The sequence below is a fragment of the Lolium rigidum genome, chromosome 3 (genome assembly GCF_022539505.1).
Source record: "Lolium rigidum isolate FL_2022 chromosome 3, APGP_CSIRO_Lrig_0.1, whole genome shotgun sequence".
Classification (NCBI taxonomy): Eukaryota; Viridiplantae; Streptophyta; class Magnoliopsida; order Poales; family Poaceae; genus Lolium; species Lolium rigidum.
Genome location: NC_061510.1, coordinates 221,434,663 through 221,458,133, shown reverse-complemented (window position 1 = coordinate 221,458,133; position 23,471 = coordinate 221,434,663). Strand labels below are relative to the sequence as shown.

The following is a 23,471-nucleotide window of genomic DNA, read 5'->3' as shown; positions in this document are numbered from 1 at the left end:
ATATATGCCACAAAAATTATACCATTAGATTCGTATTTAAAAGAAATTTCCAAAAATATAAATATTATGATAAATATCCTATATTATGCTGACCAAATTATTAGTCAAAAAAATTTCCTCGAATAATGTAATACTACCCTTGTAAACCGGTACGGGATGAGTAGATACAATTGGGGTCTTTGATATTACTACTGTATATTTATTTCTTGTATCAAAAGAAAGGGCCAGGCTACAGAGTGCCCGGTTACCATATAGGCTTACACAGTGCCCCCTTGTCCTAATCAGTTTATTTCCGAAAATAGAAAGTGGTCCCAGCTGGTGAAAACGACAGGTAACCGAAATAGAAAGGCATCCCATTTCTTTGACGCGCGGGACGGACGTGGCCCCATTGACAGAGCAAAAGTACCGGCCTGTATAACAAAATAAAGGCTCGATCCCAATTCCCAAACCAAAACTAAAGACCCTACATGCTCCCATCAGACGAACTAGAACTCCATGGTGTGAACAGATGATAGATCAGAAGTTACAGAGAACTTAAACAATCAAAAGGGGGCAGGAAAAGCAAGGCAAAACAAAGATCCACCACAAGTTGGAGTTTAAGAACAAACGGAAAGTAATAGTTACATCCTGGCTAGGCATTGTCATCATCTTCAGTTGGATCTTCCTCGTACTCATCGGTCGATCTTCCTGAATTTCTGAGAGCTAAGATGCAATTGGGTTATCTTCCATAACACCCAACTCTTCAAGCAATGAAGTTTCATCTCCACTGTCTTTCAGCTGATACTTAAGCCTCTGTCTTACTGTATTAGTCTAGACTGGCTAGCCCTCGAAACATTTTTAGGAGTGCGTGAAGGTTTCTGCGGCACAAAAAGTAACTAAGAAAAAGTAAGAATAATAACATGGAGGGGCAAAAAAAAAAGAACCACAAATGCCATACCATATGTGTACCAGTGTTGTGACAGACAAAATCTGCTTGTAAAAAAGGACCACTCCTGTAAAACACATAAGAGAAAAGGACGACACATGTTAGAAACCAAGCACATATACAAGTGACTATAAAAAAACACATACATCATTTTGTACATAATTACATACACTGGGCATTGGTATCCATGATTTTAGAGGAAATGCTACATGCGTAACATGCATGTTCACTTCGAAAACATACTACGGCATAACTTAGATCAAGGAAAATATTACATTATATGGGTAATAAAATACTAGCATGATGTATTTATTACCCATTTCTTACATCCAATATTCTTATTACCACTACTGTATAACTTGGGAGTTTGATGTATTTTTTTACCACTTTTTACATCCCATGATATTCCTTGGCAGGAAATGAAAATATATACATCCTATGACTGAACAATCTGAATACCCATATGAACAGGATGTATTTATTCCCAATTTTCTACATCCTAAAATGCATACAACAACATCCAACTGCATATATACCGTTGACATATACTGCAGGTATTTATTTAAAAAATCCATCCTATGAGTGTACAAAATATGAAATCCATATACCTGAGATGTATTTATAACAAAAAAATACATCCTACAAAAGTAACGATGACTAGAAATGATTGAAAAAACACTTTATACCTCATAAACATACCCTGTACTCATACATGTATACTAGAAGCACCATGTAAGACTAATCATACATCGTGTGTGCAGATTAATACATGCTATACACATTGAGAAAACGCAAGAGGTTTTGCGTTTCATTTCATTGAACAGATAGAAAACAACAGGGGTACAACCTCCAGAAGGAGGGACACACACACGCGCGACGCACACGCACGACCGTCCTCACCAAGCGACTACAACTTGGCAAGGAGGTGCCCTCTACAGACCGCAACAACGTTGGGCCACACCTAGCCATGCCTCCATGCCTCCAGCCAAGAGTGACGAGGCAGAGGGACTCGGAGCAACAGGGCCACAACACCGCCGTTGCCAGACAACAACTCCGGGGACGTTTCAGCTCCAGGACTGCCTAGTCCAACGTACCTCGCACCCATTGTGCCTAGAGAGTCGGCAGGTGAGAGGCAGGGCTTCGGCAGGAACTGGTGTAGAGTTGTCGGGGGAGTGCTGGTGCTGACAGATATTGCGCCACACACATCCGCGCCCTGTGTGGCACTCTACTCCAGAAGCGCATCGTCGATCTTTGGGTGCCACATCTGGTACTCCACTCGCAACCAAGGCAGTGCGCCGCCGTTGCCCGGTCCGGCAGGCTGGACCTGGAGTCCATAGAGAAAAAACAGAGACAAATACACACCATATAGAACAAGGACAGGACAATCTGGAAACCCATGCCCAGGATGAAAAATAAACATCCTATAAGAGGACAATCTGAAGACCCATATGTCCAGGATGTAATTATTACCAAAAATTAACATACTGCAAAATACATCGCATGATTAAGATTGAAAACCTACTCTATCTTCCATGAACTAACACAACCAAACAAAAACAAAAAAATTGGACCACACAGCAACAGCCAACATCAGTTTGTATGCATGTACAAGAACATGTGAGGAGATGCGGATACACATAGCGAGACAGTTTGACCGTGAGTCGGGGAACTCATCTTGATCAGAGACAACCATTACTGAGACAACTCAAACGTCCTCAATTAACCTCTAAACACACAATACATCCTGTGAACGCGCAAATACTAAGGCCACATACCCTGGATGTATATATTACAGAATATATACATCCTGTTATATTGAGGATAGGCAGTGGCCAGTGATGGATGTAATAAATCCTAATTTCAGAAGCTAACATAGCTTATGTGCATGTAAGAAATTTCTTGCATAATTTTTTCACCACCAAGTCTAGTTCAAGGTTCAAAAATACATCACAAATCAGCTGACCAGCGCCACATGATGTAACAAATTCTAGTAGCTAAATATATCATAGGTTATGTGCATGTATTCTATCTAGAAATCTAGACCTGGGTACAATATGCAAATCACAAAATCAAGATACGCATCTGTGAGCAGCTATAGAACGAACCATCAGCACTAGAGAAATTAATAGAGAGGGTGCAGCTAGCTCCAGGGCTCAGATCTCAAAACGCAGGAGCAACAGCAGCGGTGGGAAATTTATATGAGATGGATATTAATGTACTAACCTCACAAATCAAGGTCACCAGCAGGTACTCCACAATTTCCATGGCCACCAGCTCCCCCTTCACGCCACCAATCAGCAGTTGTGGCCTCTCCTTGTCCCCCTTCACCCACACACCACCACATGCCGATGTCCCATCGATGGATGAGGAGCCAAGCAGCAGCGCCCCCTACTCCTCTCGATCTCAGCTCGTGTTGCAGATCAGCGTGAGCAGGGGCAACCGAGTAAACGAGTCAACGACGAGGGCAAGACCGGGAATTCTTGGCGGCTGATACATCCCCGTAGCCTGGGCGCTGTGGAGAAAAATCAAGGAGGCCTCCATTTGCTCGGGCGCCAATGATTGCAGGTTCGAGGGTTTCCGCCGGAGCGGACGACAAACAAGCGGCCTTCGATGGCGTCGGCAGGCGCGGGATCCATGGATGCTGCTCTCGTCCTCCGGGCGAATCTAGGCGAATCCGGCAGCGCGACCCACGCATGCGGCGGCCACCGAGAAATAGCGCTACAGCCTACGGCGGAGGGAGCTTGCAGGGAGGAGCAGAGGTAGGAAGAATGGGGAATTTTGGTCGCCGCCGTCGCATGATGCTTCGGTCGGTCAGATTTGTCGGATGCGTAGGCGTGGGAGAGTAGGACCGCACGATTGTCATCGAACGGACGGCGCGGGTGAGCACTTTGTAAGACCGCACGGTGCCCAGGCAGGAAATAGATTTTGCGCAAAAGAAATAGCCAGTCTCGAAACTCGGAGCTGAAATCGACAGGACGGGAGGCGCCAGGCACGTCGACGGTGTGAGCGTTCGGACACGAATACTCAGGAACTACTTGACGGTACGTTTGCCCCGCGACGCACGTTGTCCGCCGTATCTCCGCGCGTCGTACGTACTTTCCGACCGAGACGACGGCACTGGCACGTGCACGCACGTACCGAGTCGTCGCGATGAGCGGTCAGGCGGTTGGGTCAACGGTGGAAGACGCGTGGTGGTCTCGGTCCGGCTCCGGCCGACCGAATCCCAGCTCGTGCTCATGCTGGGAACGTGCTCCATCGGTAGCCAAGTCAAACCCTGACGCCCCGGAGTATGCAGGCAGGCTCAGTCGGTGTGCACCAAACCTCATCCACCCGCTACAACTAGCCAGAGTGACCATCGTTTTCTCGCTCCAATTCCTTTTTCTTTTTCGGTGTGTTGGTTCAAAAGTTGACCAAAACCCTGCTAGTACTTCGCGTTTGCTACTTCTCACACTGAGTACTTGGCCAAACCAACCAACGCCGATAATCTTTGTTTTTTCTCCACTCCAGATGACCTTTTTTCTTTTCGTTTGAATAACCATTTCAAGCGACTTACAACATCTCTAGCATACACCTTATTTTGACCTGCCTTTTAGAATAACAGCTGCTTTTAGGTCGGAGATGAAAAAAATCATGGTCAGACATCGCAAACCATGTGATCTTTAAGGGTGCGTTTGGTAGGTTGGGGGTTCCTTGGCTCACATCGGTCCATCAATTTTTAACATATTTGATTTCCTCGGCTCACCCGTGTTGTTAACGAACAGGATATTAAAGCATCCTCGGGCCAGACCCTGGAGGAACGCCCGAATTAGCCGTTTCTAGCGGTGCAGGCATTATCTCTTCACCTCTCTGCTCCACACATGCAACCTCTCCACGTGGGATTTGCTTAAGCTCACTTCGCTTACACTACTCCACACAACCTCTATTCAAATCAACACAAACATATTTCGAATCAAAATAAGTTGTACATGAAAAAGATGCATGTCGATGATATGAATAAATTCCGACAATCGGTTTTGAGTTTCGTCAAGTCGTAAATCGTTAATTTCGTGCATGAAGTTTTAAGAGAATCTTGTCAAATTAGTCGCACACACTAAACCGTTTGAAATTTCCTTTCAGGATTAGGTTCACCTCACCATTCCGCATGACTTTCATGTTGACAGGTTTTTATTTCGGTGTATATACACGGATAGATAAATGACTCGCTACTACACTGTTACGTGTTGAGTATAGTTTGGAGTACTGTTGCTCAACTTCTGGCTTGCCATCTTCATGGATGGCGACGTGGTGAGGATAGGCAACAAGTGAGAGGTGATAATCCATGGGGATGGCGGTATGGTGATGTTCGTCTTTGTGACGTGGTGATGCTTGTGACCGGCGTGACCGGCGGTGTTATGGTGGTATTTAGCTTCGTGGTCGGCAACATGGTGATGCTTGTGATGGGCGTGAACAACGGTGTCATGGTGGTGTTCGTCTTCGTGGTCGGCGACGTGGTGATGCTTCTAACCGGCGCGATCGGCGGTCTCATGGTGGTCTTCGTCTTCGTGGTCGACGACGTGGTGATGCTTGTGACCGGCGTGACCGGCGGTGCCATGGTCGTCTTCATCGTCGTTGTCGGTGACGTGGCGATGCTTCTGACCAGCGTGACTGGCGGTGTCATGGTGGTCTTCGTCTTCGTGGTCGGCGACGTGGTGATGCTTCTGATCGGCGTGACCGACGGTGCCATGATGGTTGCTTGCTTCGTGGTCGGCGACGTTTTCATGCTTGTGATGGGTGAGGTAAGATTACCATATGTTGCCATATAAGTGAGGCTAGGAAAAGCATGCGAGTAACTAAACAATGGGGGCTCGCTTCCCTACCCGGTGTAGAAATGAGTGGCCCCGGCGACCAAACATCATGGCTTTTTAGGCCCATGGCCCTTCTTGAACGCGCATGTGATTTCTTCCTATTGCCGCAATGATGCAAGAAATCGGCCCAGGTAACCAAACGTGCCCTAAATAATCTTGGGTGACGGGGACGCGAGGGGGGGGGGGATCGATGCCCCAACAAAACCGTTGGTACCTTTTATAAGAGCAATTCCTTGATGGTTATGCGGGGGATGAAGATCACGAGGTGGATGATATAGAGGATGGGGGGGTTGTTCGATTACTCTCAACATACTGATGACCCACAAGTATAGGGGGTGTATCGTAGTATCTTCGATAAGTAAGAATGTCGATCCCAACGAGGAGCAGAAGGTGTTGACAAGCAGTTTCGATGAAGGATTCACTGTAAATGCTCACGAGACAAGTATTCGGGGGGTTTTGATGTAACAGTTGAATAAAGTACGAGTAAGTAAAGTGCGAGAGTAACAATTGCAGCGAGTGGCCCAATCCTTTTTAGCACAAAGGACAAGCCGGTTTGTTTACTTATAATGACCAAACGTTCTCGAGGACACATGGGATTTTAGTCTAGTGCTTTCGCTACATACGGCTAAATAATCTTCATTGTTATGATAAGTGTTGTGTGGGTGAACCTATGCTAATGTACCGCCCTTCCTAGGACTAAATACATACTTGTGATTATACCCCTTGCAAGCATCCGCAACTACAAGAAAGTAATTAAGAATAAATCTAACCACAGACTTAAACTCTGAGATCCTGCGATCCCTCCTGCATCGATATACCAACGGGGGTTTAGGTTTCTGTCACTCCGGCAACCCCGCAATTAGCAAACGAATACAAGATGCATTCCCCTAGGCCCATAAATGGTGAAGTGTCATGTAGTCGACGTTCACATGACACCACTAGAAGAATAACACCACAACTTAAATATCACACCATTGAATATTACTCAACCATAGTTCACTACTAACATTTAGACTTCACCCATGTCCTCAAGAACTAAACGAACTACTCACGAGACATTATATGGAACATGATCAGAGGTGATATGATGATGAATAACAATCTGAACATAAACTTGGTTCAATGGTTTCACTCAATAGCATCAACAACAAGTATAGATCGATACTGGGAGAGTTTCCCCTATCAAACAATCAAGATCAAACCCAAATTGCTACGGCGGTGACGGTGTCCAGCGGTGATGACGGCGGTGATGATGGTGGAGATGATGATGATGGTAATGGTGATGATGTCCAGCTCGATGTCGGTGACGATGGCGTCGATTTCCCCCTCCCGGAGCGATTTCCCGGCCGGATTCTCGCCGCACGGAGAGCTCTTTTCTCTCTCGGTGTTCTCCGCCCCGCGAGGCGGCCGTAACTCTTCGTGAGGTACCCTCTCCGGCTTAGGTCTTCGGGACGAAGGGTTTGGCGAAGAAAAGGAGGCGAAAGGGGTCGTGGGCCCCTCACACCACATGGCGGCGCGGCCGGGGCTCGGGCCGCGCCGCCCTAGGGTGTGGGCCCACCACGGCTCCTCCTCGGCTCCTCCTTCCGGCTTCCTTCGTCATCTTGAAAAATAGGATTTTTGGTATAATTTCCTTCCACGAGTTGATCTTCCGAAATATTGCGTTACGACGGTGCTTTTCCCGGCAGAATCACGGCTCCGGTGTTCGATCCTCCAATAATGATGAAACATGCAAAATAGATGAAATAACATAAGTATTGTGTCCCAATATGAAATATATCAATGAATAACGACAAATTATGATATAAAATAGTGATGCAAATTGGACGTATCAACTCCCCCCAAGCTTAGACTTCGCTTGTCCCCAAGCGAAGCCGAACTCAATAGACATGACCACATGTTTATGGAGTGAAGAGTCGATAACCAAAATACGGACAAGAAGCATCATATTCATTCACACGGGACATTATAGTAAACAACCTCTTATAACTCATAGTGAAACAAGTATAAGGTAATCACAAGTAAAGGTGCATGAGAAATCCTAATTGGTGATGGCAAACTTCGTTCTTGGTCAGAGAACAATTAATAGATTATATTTATCTTATTGAGCAGCGCTCTCATGTTAAAGTTTATAATGCACAACTTGCATACTCAATCATAATGGTCTCTTCATAATCATTGATAACTTGCAAAGCTATATTCATTCGGATAAAACTTGTACTAAACAAGGAAGAATAAAAGACATGATGTAGCAAATCACAATATAATGGTTTGATCACAACTACTCAAATGCTTGCTTGAGATGGAGAGAAATAGGTTTATCGACTCAACATAAAGTAAAAGACGGGCCCTTCGCGAGAGGGAAGCGAGGATTAAATCATGTGCTAGAGCTCTTTCGGTTTTGAAATCATATAGAGATAATAAAAGTAACATTTTGAGAGGTGTTTGTTGTTGTCAACGTCTGGTAGCGGGTACTCTAACCCCCTTGCCGGACAACCTCCTAAGAGCGGCTCCCATAATATTTTCATTTTGTGTGGCACTCCTTCCAACCTTTCTTTCACAAACCATGGCTAACCGAATCCTCGGGTGCCGCCAACAATCTCATACCATGAAGGAGTGCCTTTTTATTTTAGCTTTATGATGATGATGACACTCCCCCAACCTTTGCTTACACAAGCCATGGCTAACCGAATCCTTCGGGTGCCGTCCATCAATCACATACCATGGAGGAGTGTCTATTTAGTTTAATTAATTTGGGACTGGGAATCCCATTGCCAGCTCTTTTTGCAAAATTATTGGATAAGTGGATGAAGCCACTAGTCCATTGGTGGAAATTGCCCAACAAGATTGAAAGATAAAACACCACATACTTCCTCATGAGCTATGAAACATTGACACAAATAAGAGATACTAAGTTTTGAATTGTTTAAAGGTAGCACATGAAGTATTTACTTGGAATGGCGAGAAAATACCATGTAATAGGTAGGTATGGTGGACACAAATAACATAGGTTTGGTTGAAGGTTTGGATGCACGAGAAGTATTCCCTCTCGGTACGGGTCTTTGGCTAGCAAGGTTAATTAGCAAGCATAAGAGTCGAGGGAAACAAACAAATATACATATGATAGAAACAATCATGCATCTTCCTTGTAAGCACAAACAATTTTAACTTCAGAATAATGAGCTATGAGCTAACAAGAAAGACAATGAAACATCTACATGTATTTCTCTTTTCTATTTAAACCTCAAAGTGTTGTTGCTATTAACCAATGCTAAGTTTGCCAAAACCAAATAGATTTATTCAATGCTCCCAAAGTGATACCAATACTAACAACAAGATGAATCATAGAGATTGCAAACTAAAATAAGATGTGCAATATGTAAATGATAAGACTTCTCATTAATATTCCATATCGATAACTCACACCAAGGGATACATAGACAACTAAAGGAGAGATACTTCCAAACGCAACCCATCTTATACGATAACTTCCTTATTCATGATATGACACTACTTGACAATAAAAGTAAAAGGTAGTGATAATGTGATACCGCGGCACTCCCCAAGCTTGGAACAAACCGAGGGGATGCCAATACCGATGATGAATTACTCCTTCGGCGATGGTGGTGATGAATTCCTCCCGAGCTTCTTAATAAGCTCCTTCGTCTTCGGTTTCTCGAGCTTGATAATTCCGCACTAAGATTCGAAGAGATTCATTGTTATCCGAAGTTGGCGATGACGACCTTGTGACGCGAATCGAGTGGTATTCAATCAATCTTCGGAGACGGCGGTTCTCCTCCTGGAGTATCTCCACTTCTCTTCTCGAGCCCGATATTGATCACAAAACTCATCGGTAACTCGTAGAACTTCTTCCATCATGGGGAAAGAGTCGAGGCTAAGAGCTGGTGATAAAGGTCCCTGCGGGTCATGAGAAAAAGAACGTCGAGTGTCAACGGATCCCACCAAGATTTGCTTGCTCCCTCCAACTCGCTGCTCTTGTCTTGATGGCACCTCCTTCACTTCTTCCTCCGAAAGCCCCTTGCCCTTGTTGTTGGAGGCCATGGTGCTTCTAGACTAAAAACGGATCCTGGCGAAACGACTCGAAACAAAACACGTCGAAAACACGATATACGGACCTCCAGGGGTCCGGGGGATTATATAGCAAAAATTTTCTCGACAAAAGGAAAGTACCAGATCGAACCAGAGTCGGAAAGGGGCGACGGGGTGGCCAAACCCTAGGTCAGCGCGGGCCCTGGCTAGGCCGCGCCGCCCTATGGTGCCACGCCCTCATGCGTCCTTTCCACTCCGTTTCGAACTCGTAATTTCTCATATTTTCCAAAAACAGCGAAAATATTGTTCGGAAAGTAAATTGCGTACTTTTCATTACCAGTACTGTTACCTATTCAAAGTCGAGTTCTGGCGGATTGTCAATTTGTCCTTTGATGAAAGCTTCCGGTGTTTCCACTTGAATAATATCAACATCAACATTATAAGAATCACCCGAGATATAATGCTTGAGTCTTTGTCCATTCACCACTTGCGTAGCATTGCCTTGGAGAGAGCTAATCTTGATTGCTCCTGAGCGATACACCTCCTCGACAACATATGGTCCTTCCCATTTCGAGAGTAATTTCCACGCAAAGAATGCGAGACGAGACCGATACAATAGGACTTTATCCCCAATATTAAACTCTCTTTTGATGATCCTCCTATCATGCCATTTTTTAACTTTTTCTTTAAAGAGTTTAGCATTTTCATAAGCTTCACTTCTCCATTCATCTAGAGAACTTAATTGTAGCAACCTCTTATCACCGGCAAGTTTAGGATCTTTATTTAATTCTCTAATGACCCTATAAGCTTTGTGTTATAGCTCTAAAGGTAAATGACAAGCTTTTCAGTAAACCATTTTATAAGGTGACATTCCCATGGGGTTTTTATAAGCAGTTCTATACGCCCATAGTGCATCCTTAAATTTACTAGCCCAATTCTTTCTAGATTTATTAACGGTCTTTCGCAAAATAGATTTAATCTCTCTATTTGATAATTCTACTTGGCCACTAGTTTGAGGATGATAAGCGGAAGCAATTCTATGATTAATACCATACTTAGCAAGAGTTTTTCTAAAACCTCCATGAATAAAATGAGAACCTCCATCAGTCATAATATATCTAGGCACTCCAAATCTAGGAAAAATAATATCTAAAAGCATTTTTAAAGAGGTCTCACCATCGGCACTTTTTGTAGGTATGGCTTCCACCCATTTAGTAACATAATCAACGAGCAACAAGTATATGAGTGTTACCTTTTGAAGAGGAAAAGGTCCCATGAAGTCAAATCCCCAACAATCAAACGGTTCAATAACAAGAGTATAATTCATAGGCATTTCATTGCGTCTGGAGATATTACCAACCCTTTGGCATTCATCACAAGATAAAATAAACTTTCTTGCATCTTTGAAGAGAGTTGGCCAATAAAAACCTGATTGTAGAACTTTTTGCGCGGTTCTATCTCCAGCGTGATGTCCTCCATAAGCACTTGCCATGACATTTACTCAATATCTCTTGTTGTTCATATTCGGGAACACATCTTCGCATAATACCATCCACTCCTTCTTTATATAAGTGTGGGTCATCCCGAAATAATGCCTCACATCATAAAAGAATTTCCTCCTTTGCTGAGTCTGAAAAGGTTGGAGGCAAGTACTTGGAAACAATAAAGTTAGCATAATCGGCATACCGAGGGTCGTCTCGCGAGCTCACCTTTATCACGACCAATTGTTCATTTGGAAAACTATCATTAACGAGGAACGGGATCATAAGCAATATTTTCCAATCTAGACAAATTATCGGCAACGGGATTATCGGCACCTTTCCTATCTACAATATGTAAATCAAATTCTTGCAAAAGAAGTACCCATCTAATAAGCCTCGGCTTAGCATCTTTCTTTGTCATTAGGTATCTAATTGCAGCATGATCGAGTATGAATAGTAACTTTTGAATCAACAATATAAGATCTAAATTTATCACAAGCAAAGACTACAGACTAATAATTCCTTTTCGGTTGTAGCATAATTTCTTTGAGCAGCATCAAGAGTTTTACTAGCATAATGAATAACATTCGATTTTTTATCTACTCGCTGTCCAAGAACAGCGCCTACGACAAAATCACTAGCATCACACATAATTTCAAATGGTAAATTCCAATCAGGAGGTTCAACTATAGGAGCAGTTGTTAAGGCTTTCTTAAGAGTTTCAAAAGCTTTCTTACAATCATCATCAAAAACAAATGGTACATCTTTTTGAAGAAGATTAGTAAGAGGCTTTGAAATCTTGGAGAAATCTTTAATAAACCTCCTATAAAACCCAGCATGACCAAGAACACTACGAATACCTTTAACATCCCTCGGATAGGGCATCTTCTCAATTGCTTCAACTTTAGCTCTATCAACTTCAATACCTCTCTCGGAAATTTTATGTCCCAATACAATTCCTTCATTAACCATAAAGTGGCATTTCTCCCAATTAAGAACAAGGTTAGTTTCTTCACATCTCTGCAAAACTTTATCAAGGTTTCGCAAGCAACTATCAAAAGAATTCCCATAAACGGAAAAATCATCCATGAATACTTCTACAATACTTTCACAAAAACCATGAAAAATAGCAGACATGCATCTTTGAAAAGTAGCGAGGAGCATTACATAAACCAAAAGGCATACGTCTATAAGCATAAGTTCCATAGGGACAAGTAAAGGTGGTTTTCTCTTGATCTTTAGCTTTAACGACAATTTGTGAAAATCCAGAATAACCATCAAGAAAGCAAAAATGAGTATTTTTAGACAATCTTTCTAGCATTTGATCAATAAATGGTAAAGGGTAATGATCTTTCTTAGTAACTTTATTAACTTTTCGAAAATCAATGCACATTCTATACCCTACAACTACTCTTTGAGGAATGAGCTCATCATTATCATTAGGCACAACGAGTCATACCTCCTTTCTTGGGAACGCAATGTACAGGACTAACCCATCTACTATCAGCAATAGGATATATAATACCAGCTTCAAGAAGTCTTAATACCTCATTCCTTACCACTTCCTTCATCTTCGGGATTAAACGACGCTGAGGTTCAACAACAGGCTTTGCATCATCTTCCATATTAATAGCATGTTGGCAAATAGATGGAGAAATCCCCTTCAAATCATCAAGAGTATAGCCAATAGCGCCTCGATGCTTCTTCAATATTTCCAATAACCTTTCTTCTTCAAACTCGTAAGCTTAGAACTAATAATAACGGGATATATTTTCTTATCATCAATATGAGCATATTTAAGATTATCGGGTAAAGGCTTTAAATCAAAAACGGGATCTTCCTTTGGTGGCGGTGTTGTACCCAAATCTTCCACCGATAAATCATGCTTGAGAATAGGTTGGCGAAGAAAAATCTCCTCAAGTTCATCTCTTTCTTTCCTAAAAATTTCACTCTCGCTATCCTCCAAATGTTGCTTGCAAAGGATTGTTAGGAACAAGAACAATAGATGCACTACTTGCTCCATTTTAAAATCATTACTAGGCAAATCAGCTTTATAAGGAGTTTTAGTAAATTTAGAGAAGTTAAACTCATAAGATTCACCAGCAAATTTAGTCAAAATTTTCTCTTTCTTGCAATCTATAATAGCTCCACAAGTATTTAGAAAAGGTCTACCAAAAATGATAGGACAATAATCACTAGCGACGAGAACCAAGTACCAAAAAGTCAGCAGGATATTTAATCTTACCGCATAAAACTTCCACATCTCGGACAATACCAATTGGTGAAATAGTTTCTCTATTAGCCAGCTGAATAACCACATCAATATCTTCAAGTTCACAAGAATCAATTTCGTGCATAATCTCCGTGTAAAGCTCATACGGAATAGCACTAACACTTGCACCAATATCACATAATCCATAATAGCAATGATCACCAATTTTAACCGATAGCATAGGAACACTAGCTTGTTTGGGTTTATTAGGATGTGAAACAATATTAGAAGCATCTTCACGAGAAAATAATATGACCATCCTCAACATTTTCGGTCACAAGATCTTTAACTATTGCAACGGCGAGTTCAATTTTTATTTGTTCTTCGGGTTCTCTAGGTTTCTTTTCACTTTTATGAACCGCACTATTTATAACGAGTACTCTTTCATTTTAGCGAGGAAAGGAGTTTTTTCAATATAAGCTTCAGGAATAACACGATCGGCGAGTTTCAATTACAACACACTTATTAATAGATGAATCAATTTTATCTTTATATGGTTCATGATACTTATCAAAATTCTTCTTAGGCAATTCATAATGAGAGGCAAAAGCTTTATAAAGATTTACGGCAACTTGGGAATCAAGACCATATGTAGCACTCATATTACGAAATAAATCGGTATCCATAAAAGCTTCAATGCATTTATAATCATAAATTATACCTGATTCTCTATCCTTGTCGTTCTCCCAACCTTCGAGTGTTTTCTTGGATCCGATCAAGAAGGTCTCTTTTAAACTCTTCTTTGTTGCGTGTAAATGATCCAGAACAAGAAGTATCCGGCAAGGTCTTGTCTTGAAAAGAAAGTCTTGCATAGAAATTATCAATAATAACATTACCGGGAAGCTCATGAATGGGGCATTTGAGCATTAAAGACTTCAATCTCCCCACGCTTGGGCAATACTCTCTCCATCATGAGGCCAAAAATTATATATGCGATTCCGATCCTTATGAATTTCACTTGGAGGATAGAACTTAGAATAAAACCGGGGCACAATATCATTCCATTCAAGAGAATCCCCATTATCCGATAATTTATACCAATGCGCCGCCTTACCGGACAGCGATAAAGAGAATAATTTCTTCCTCACTTCATCCATAGCAATACCTGCACATTTGAATAACCCGCATAATTCATGCAAAAACGAGTAAATGATCACCGGGGTGGACGAGTTCCATCCCCTTCATAGCGGTTATCCATAACACGTTCAATAATTTTCATAGGTATTTTATATGGTATCACTTCCTCACACTGGCGCCTCATCTACTACCGTTGCGGTAGTAGTAGATTTCCCAAATAGAAACTGAAGAGAAGATCTCTCCATAATGACTTATGGCAGCGAGCGAGAAATAAAATCAGCACAACGGTAAAGGTTTTCCTTACCAATTCCACTTACCAATAGCGCTTCACTCCCCGGCAACGGCGCCGAGAAAATAGTCTTGATGACCCACAAGTATAGGGGGTGTATCGTAGTATCTTCGATAAGTAAGAATGTCGATCCCAACGAGGAGCAGAAGGTGTTGACAAGCGGTTTCGATGAATGATTCACTTGTAAATGCTCACGGACAAGTATTCGGGGGTTTTGATGTAACGGTTGAATAAAGTACGAGTAAGTAAAGTGCGAGAGTAACAATTGCAGCGAGTGGCCCAATCCTTTTTAGCACAAAGGACAAGCCGGTTTGTTTACTTATAATGACCAAACGTTCTCGAGGACACATGGGATTTTAGTCTAGTGCTTTCGCTACATACGGCTAAATAATCTTCATTGTTATGATAAGTGTTGTGTGGGTGAACCTATGCTAATGTACCGCCCTTCCTAGGACTAAATACATACTTGTGATTATACCCCTTGCAAGCATCCGCAACTACAAGAAAGTAATTAAGAATAAATCTAACCACGGCCTTAAACTGCGAGATCCTGCGATCCCTCCTGCATCGATATACCAACGGGGGTTTAGGTTTACGTCACTCCGGCAACCCCGCAATTAGCAAACGAATACAAGATGCATTCCCCTAGGCCCATAAATGGTGAAGTGTCATGTAGTCGACGTTCACATGACACCACTAGAAGAATAACACCACAACTTAAATATCACACCATTGAATATTACTCAACCATAGTTCACTACTAACATTTAGACTTCACCCATGTCCTCAAGAACTAAACGAACTACTCACGAGACATTATATGGAACATGATCGAGAGGTGATATGATGATGAATAACAATCTGAACATAAACTTGGTTCAATGGTTTCACTCAATAGCATCAACAACAAGTATAGATCGATACGGGAGAGTTTCCCCTATCAAACAATCAAGATCAAACCCAAATTGCTACGGCGGTGACGGTGTCCAGCGGTGATGACGGCGGTGATGATGGTGGAGATGATGATGATGGTGATGGTGATGATGTCCGGCTCGATGTCGGTGACGATGGCGTCGATTTCCCCCTCCGGAGGGAATTTCCCCGGCGGATTCACCGCCCGCCGGAGAGCTCTTTTCTCTCCGGTGTTCTCCGCCCCGCGAGAGCGGGCTGTAACTCTTCGTGAGGTACCCTCTCGGCTTAGGTCTTCGGGACGAAGGGTTTGGCGAAGAAAAGGAGGCGAAAGGGGTCGTGGGCCCCTCACACCACATGGCGGCGCGGCCAGGGCCTGGGCCGCGCCGCCCTAGGGTGTGGGCCCACCCTGGCTCCTCCTGGCTCCTCCTTCTGGCTTCCTTCGTCATCTTGAAAATAGGATTTTTGGTATAATTTCCTTCCACAGTTGATCTTCCGAAATATTGCGTTCTGACGGTGCTTTTTCCAGCAGAATCCTGGCTCCGGTGTTCGATCCTCCAATAATGATGAAACATGCAAAATAGATGAAATAACATAAGTATTGTGTCCCAATATGAAATATATCAATGAATAACAGCAAATTATGATATAAAATAGTGATGCAAATTGGACGTATCACATATCAAACCAAAGAGAATTTTCAGGTGATGGTGGTAGTGTTAGTGATGCTCTGGCGAGTGGTGGTGGCAGCGGAGGGGTTGCCGGTGTGCTTGGCGATGACAATGTGGCCTGATGTTGCCTTCCATGGTGTGGCGGTGATTTTTATTTTGACAATCAATACCACATATATTCATAGTAGTAGCAGATAATACATGGTAGATATACATAAGCCGTCTTCAACGACTACAAAATAATAAAGTTTAAAAGAAACAAGCAAATCTTCGAGGTTTTTGAAATCTTTCTTTTATAACGTATTCTTGTATTTTCTAAAGGCAACCAAACATACATACAAACCGACAGTCCTGTAAATACCAAGAAAATTTCTCACATAATTTAATTTAATCTTTAATGCCAAAGCTCTATGCAGGTGCATAACCTGAAGTAGTTAGTCAACATCAGTAAACGTATCAACACAAGTATGACTTTTGGATCATTTTGGAATGGACTAGTGGTTGTTTAAAACTATTATTAGCATCTATTGTTAGTTGTCACATTAGATTTGAAAACTCCATAGTATTCGGTTGATAGATTTTCGTTAAGGTCTTACAAATGTTCGGTTTTACGGCTTAGGGAATCTCCAACAGTAACCATCTGGATGCGATCGCGCGGTTAAAAAAAATGTGTTTGTACCCTAGCCCAGCGACCCTAAGCAGTCATCCCAGGCTCCCCTTCCTCCTCCACCGCCGGCATACCATCTCCCATGGTGGATGCCGGAGTTCATCGACCTTGTTAGCGACGATGAGCAGTAGTCCGTAGCTAGGTTTTAGAAGGTCTTGCTAGACCTTTTTAATTTATAAGCTTTTTGATGTACTTTTAAAATTATGTATAAATAATTTTTTCCAATTGAAAAAAAAATTATGCGTTGGGACTGTTGGAGACACCTCTAGACGCAAACGGATGTACGATCAATTTTAACCATTTTACCCGTCCCGATGCAAAGGGACAAATACGGTAACTCTAATTTGCATCGGGTGTTGGAGATGCCCTTAGACTGCTCATAGTGGGAGTAACATAACTAGTAATATCACACATCTCAAGACATTTTGGTGACATGGCATGCAAATAAATGAAGAAAGAGAGTGAGGTGGTAACTAACTATGTTACCATAACATCACACACCCCAAAGCAAAATGAGTCTACACCATAATAAATGACACAATGCATGATACCACATATAAGTTACTACCCACTATGAAAGTAGTAACCTAGACTAGTAACATGACATATGTTACTAGTCTAAGTTACTCCCGACTATGAGCAGCCTTATGTTTCTAGATCTATATGGCCCAAGCCCGTCCAAAACCTTGAAACGGTTTTGGTGCAGCATGTGTGTACGCCTTTTAAAGGCTGGTATTTTAAGGTGCGTGACCATGGGCGACAGCTCGGACGCGGCCTGAAGCGTCACGTATCTGCGAAACTCCCTGCGTGCAAAGCAACACAGCACGAATCTCGAGGAGCCGTCGACGGCGATAGACGTCCTCCCGGCCAAACAGAAAGTGACCGGGCCCTCCCGTGCGGTCCACGCTCTCGACGCGCTCCACGCAACGGCGGGGCCCACCGAGCCAGAGCCTGGAAGCAACTGCGTTTTTTTATATAAAGCCCCTTGCCTCGCTTCAAATGGAAATTCTCCATCCACACCGAGCCCCAAACTCTCCTGTCCTGCCGCGCCCGATCCCAGCGTCGCCGCCGACGAGCTCACCGGAGACGCACGCGACGCCAGCATGGTAAGCGGATCTGGCCTTCTTCACCTAGATTCAGGGTTGTAATCTCCTCGTCGAGCCGGATCCGGTTGTGGTCGTTTAGGACCGGATCTGGATCTTCCCAGGCTCCTCGCCTCGAAGCCTTTGGGCATGTGGTCCTGTTGTTTGTTTGCGCTTGGCTGGGAGTATGATTTTTTGTGGATTCGCGTGATTCGTTGATTTCGTGCGGGTTGGATCCACCAGCGGTTCGGATCATTCGATTCGCCGTGAGGTTGGATCAGGGAAACGGAATGGGTAGTTGGATGGATCAGGTCGTCTGCTCCGTCTCGAATATGCCGAAGCCTCTCGTCTTGTAATTCATCACTACTGCTGAATTACAGGATGGTTCTTCGCATAGATCTAGGCTGTTTATATTTGCTAAGCCGTAAGAATTCATACTACTTTGAGGATGGTTCGGTGGAATCTGGTAGAAATTTCAGTGGTTGCTTAATAATTCATCTGAGGACTTGTTTATCATGATGGGAAGCCTGCTAAATACTTCAACCTGTTTGGAGTTCGTAGTTTTTGCGGTCTATTTCTCTTGTGGGCATCTGTCGCCCTGCTAAAAATGGCTGGCAAAGGGACTTTGTGGCTTAAAGGCCATGGAGACATTATTCGTTTTGGTTTCGTAGCGTGTTTCGGGGCATCTGGCTACCTTATACAGTCAACTCTTTTATCTTCAATCATAGTATACATTTGGGGAAAAAACACTCGTTTGGTGATGTAAGGTTATTAGGTCACAATGATTTGTGGTATAAAGGTAGCACTGCTGTAGGTCATCACTGGTTGTAGTACACCGTCTACTAGGTGTCTAGGTAGGAAAAAGGATTTCCGAACTCACTGTTCGTGGCTGGAAGGTCTAATGTGGCTACTCCCTACAAAGCCATATGTTCTGCCCTGAACTATAATTGTTGTGCTATTCATTTTGCTACGATGCTGTTTCTTTTATAGTATTCTTCTACATATTTGTTCAGTGAGTAAAATCTGAAAGGAAGTATTCTTGTAGCTGCAAGTATTTTTTTTTTCTTTTCCTATATTAACTAACAACTGCACTGAACTGGCAAATCTGTTGACACTTTTGCTGTCATTCGATCCACATATATGTAAGGGTAGTTAACATTTTGAGTATACACATTTATATTGCTCAATGCTGGCCTTTCTGTATGTGCAGACTACCTCCAGGCGCCTTGCTGACAGGAAGACTGCTAAGTTCCAGAAGAACATCACCAAGAGGGGCTCGGTGCCTGAAACCACTGTCAAGAAGGGGAATGACTATCCTGTTGGACCTATAGTGCTTGGATTCTTCATCTTTGTGGTCATCGGATCATGTATGTCTTCTAACCTTCTCTTGATCTCTTATTGTTCAGTTTACTTTACTGCCACTTGTGACAAGTTTTAGAATCCACACTTACATAGGATTTATTTATCAGTCACTTCTCCTTTTGAAAAGGCATTTGGTAGTTGACTACACGTCTGTAATTTTAGTGTTCCACATGACAACGATTCTATAGCAGTTTTCTACTTTATGTCCATGCAAAGGCTATGTAGATATATTGTTCTCTTTAGAAGTTTTTAAGTCATGAAATTAGTCCTCGAGAAGTATCTGTTCCTAGCAATCATTTTATGAGCAATCTATTGACCTAGTTTATTGATTATTCATTTCATCATAATTCCTAGGCTATTGCCATATCCTAGTGAGCCTTTCAACAGAGGAACAACATAGCTTAGGTTGTACAGCAACCCGCAAATCACATCCATCACATGATTTTACTGAAATTATGTTGCTTAGTTCATACTTCTGTCCATATTGGAAGATGTTATTTACTAAAGTTTTTCAAATTGTCTACAATAAAACAAAATTTGAGTGAATTGTCTATGATAAACTGCCTTCTCTTAGTATATGGTTTAAACCTATAATGGAAAACTGAAAAGTCTTGCAAGTTTATATGGTTCTACTTTTGACACGATGCTACCTCTCTGTCTCTGCAGCTCTGTTCCAGATAATCAGGACAGCTAGCAGCGGTGGGTTGGCTTGAAGATGGTCATATACTGGTGCAGTTGCAGCTACATTCGTTTGATGCTGTCATAGTGTGTTCTTATGAGAATCCTGTTTAAATCCTAGTTTGAACTGATGTCGTAAGAACTGTAAACAGAGTTATCAATATTATACATGTTAAATGGACAAATTTATTGCTGATCCCTGTTTTCTTCATCAACACCTGCATGTTTAAACAACCTATTTGATTTCGACAAACACTCAGAGAAATAACCAAATCTCAATGGAAGAAGTTTGATTCTTGTAATCATGCACTTGCATGCTCATGAGCAAGAGGCAGCCATCTTTTAGGTCTGTGCTATGCTCCATGTGATCCTTTGGTGGTAGGAAGAAATTGTGATGCGAGGTTTTACATGGAGCATATTGCCATGGGGATGGATGGGTTGCATTCTTTTGCAAAAGAAAATCCTAAAGCAAGCATTCAAACCGTAATAGCTTTTGAATATGTTGGCTTGAATTAGTGAACGCGGTTCACCTTTATGTTCCTTGCATCGGTATCTTTTTTTTTGAGAGTACATCAAACGGGCTGGTGATAGGGCAGAGAACACCTTACACATACCCTGTTTACACTAGGCTAATCTCTTGCAAGGTCTATGAAAACACCATCAACACCAGCCCTAGCGAAGACCTGTCCCTGCTTCAGTTCTTGTAGGATGCGGTCGACCATTTGTCCCCAAAAACCTAGGCATTGCGATTCTTCCAAAGTGACCATCCTACGAGAATAACCAAAGCATCAAATTGCTTATTCATTTTCTTGCTTAAATGACTGTCTCTGAATTTCACCAATCTTCCGGTGTGCTTTCCTGTTCGTGCACATTTGCGGTAACTCCAACAGCCTGGAATATTCTAAACCATACCTACCGAGCGTGTGCACATTGGAGCAGAATGTGATCAACCTTGTCATCTTCTGTCTCGTCCTCCTGTCCGACGTCGAAAGACGATATTGCACAGCAAGGCAAATGAATATTTTGCATTTAATTGGTGCCCCGTTCTTCGAGTAGATACTTGCCGCAGGTGCAAATTGTTCAGGTCCCATGCATAGCCTCTTGTAAGTAGCCTTAGCAGACTATGTACCTGTCATAGATCATGGCCATGAGAACACATCTTCGGCTGTAGCACTCTGGTGATCGCCAACCACAACTGAACGCACTGGCCAATGCCCTCAGATGTTAGACTCTCCGCAGCCATCCTTGTGTAGCCCTTCCTCCACAGACCACTTATTCCGAACTATAGCTGGGACAACCTTCCATGCCAAGGGCGATCTCCATTGCCGAACCTTGCCATGGCCTGGTTGGGTTGGTACGCCGCAGCCACTCCCAGCGCACACGAGTGCGAACCCTGCAGCCTTAGATTTTTGACACCAAGGCCTCCATTCCAAAGCAGACTGTTGTTTTCCATTTGCTTCTTCTTTCCCTGCCCAGAAAAAAAGAGCGTGTCCACTTGTTAACCTCCACCAGAAGCCAGACGGGAGCGTCGGCAACCAGCAACTGATGTACCGGTTTGTCTACCTCCTTTGCTATCCTCCTCCTCTGCCACGCAGTTTTTTTTTTTTTTGAGAACTCATATGCCTTTATTCAGAAAAATTCAGAGTTACAGGCATATTCAGACGGTTCAGTTAACCACACATGCCGACCCACTGGCAGGGACGAAGCGAACCTTGCCAATCTGTAAGCCCCTACATTACCTTCCCTACTCTCATGCTTGAAAGTTGTATCTCCCCTCCTCTTTGCTCTATCCTTGAACTCTCGTAGGATAATACCAACCCCAACATTCTCTTCATGTAACCCTTTCACCACCTCAAGGCAATACGAGGCTACCAGAATCGGACCAAGTAGCAAGTCAGCAGCCACATCAAGTGCCTCCCTACATGCGAGAGCCTCCAGGGTACCAGGATGCGAGATACCGTCATAGACGGTCGCCGCTGCACCCAGGAAAGCACCATCTCTAGATCGGCAAACAACAGCTACTGCCCCTATGTCCGCAGACCTCGCCACCGCCGCATCCACATTGATCTTTGCTTGCCCTACAGGAGGAGCGATCCAGCCAGGCTTCCTCCCATTGGTAGGGTTCCTTCCTTTATTGCTGTTTTTGACTTCCGTACCAGCACCAATGTCAACCAGGAAACGGTTAACAAAGCCTATTGTTGCCATTGGGCTTTGATAGATCTCCTCATGGATAGCCTTTCTTTTTGCATGCCAAATTGCCTATGGAGTTACTAGCATGCGAGTTCGATCATCAGCCTTCATCGTCTCTATCATGGAAAATAGCCACGCTTTGGCTGAAGGTTACGATGACAAGTGAGATGTGTTCGACTATATCCGCCGACACATCTTGCCATGCTACACTCGATGAGTGAATGACGCCAAGAGTCAGGCATACCACAGATAGAGCATGCTGCCGTCGTTGCCATCTTCCTGCGATAGCGCAGGTCCGACTGCTTCGCAAGCCGCCATAGGAATATGCGTATCTTCGATGGCACATCTATTTTCCACAGCTTCTTCCACGCCTTCTCGTTTGCGCTCGTAGTCGATATGGCTCCCCTCTCATCCAGCCAGTCTTCACGAGTCCGCTTCATCGTAGCTAGCGCTCCCTCTGCCACGCAGGTACAACCTCAATGACCTTGTCCAGTAAGGGTTGTCACTGCCCCTTTGGGCTTTGTCCTTTGTGAGTGGCCCTAGTGCAAGCTGAAGCCCAAGGTAACGGATTGGAAATTCAGTCACAGGGCATTGCAGCAAATTCAGCATCCTTTCTTTGTTCTCTGTAAGTGTTGCCGCTGACTTTCTGTAACTGGTCCTGAGCCCCGGCGCTTCACCAAACAGCTCAAGCACCTCACGGACTGTGACCAGATCTTAGACTGGTGGCTTTGCAAAGAGTAGGACATCGGTGGCGTAGATTAATTGACAGTCTTTGTTTTTTTTCTCAAAATGGGAGAAATATCACCCCCAGCTCCTGCATTCTTTGAATGCACATGGCTTTTTTATTAGATTATTCACAAAATCTTACAAGAACGATATAAAAGTTCAACCTCGAAGCCACCTTACGAAAGATACAGTAGGATGAAGGAGGTGATAATACACCAACTCACATCATCCAAGAAACCAAATGCCTTCCC

The 23,471-nt window shown here is 43.2% G+C and overlaps 1 protein-coding gene and 1 long non-coding RNA gene across 2 annotated transcripts; one reads left to right on the top strand and one right to left on the bottom strand.

Moving 5' to 3' along the window:
* Positions 1-476: 476 nt before the first annotated feature.
* LOC124703033 lies at positions 477-3,606 on the bottom strand. The gene is made up of 3 exons (XR_007002888.1): positions 3,149-3,606; positions 938-992; positions 477-857 (listed from the first exon to the last, which is right to left on the bottom strand). It is a non-coding gene; the product is annotated as an uncharacterized LOC124703033 (long non-coding RNA).
* Positions 3,607-18,188: 14,582 nt separating this feature from the next.
* LOC124703032 (stress-associated endoplasmic reticulum protein 2-like) lies at positions 18,189-20,500 on the top strand. Its single transcript, XM_047235241.1, has 3 exons — positions 18,189-18,288; positions 19,475-19,631; positions 20,293-20,500. Exons 1-3 carry the CDS (start codon positions 18,286-18,288, stop codon positions 20,337-20,339), a joined length of 207 nt encoding a protein of 68 aa, XP_047091197.1. The 5' UTR covers positions 18,189-18,285; the 3' UTR covers positions 20,340-20,500.
* Positions 20,501-23,471: the final 2,971 nt, after the last annotated feature.

Coding starts and splice junctions, on each gene's coding strand:
- LOC124703032 (XM_047235241.1), top strand. Junction 19,632..20,292: donor CTTTGTGGTCATCGGATCAT/GTATGTCTTCTA, acceptor CTGTCTCTGCAG/CTCTGTTCCAGATAATCAGG.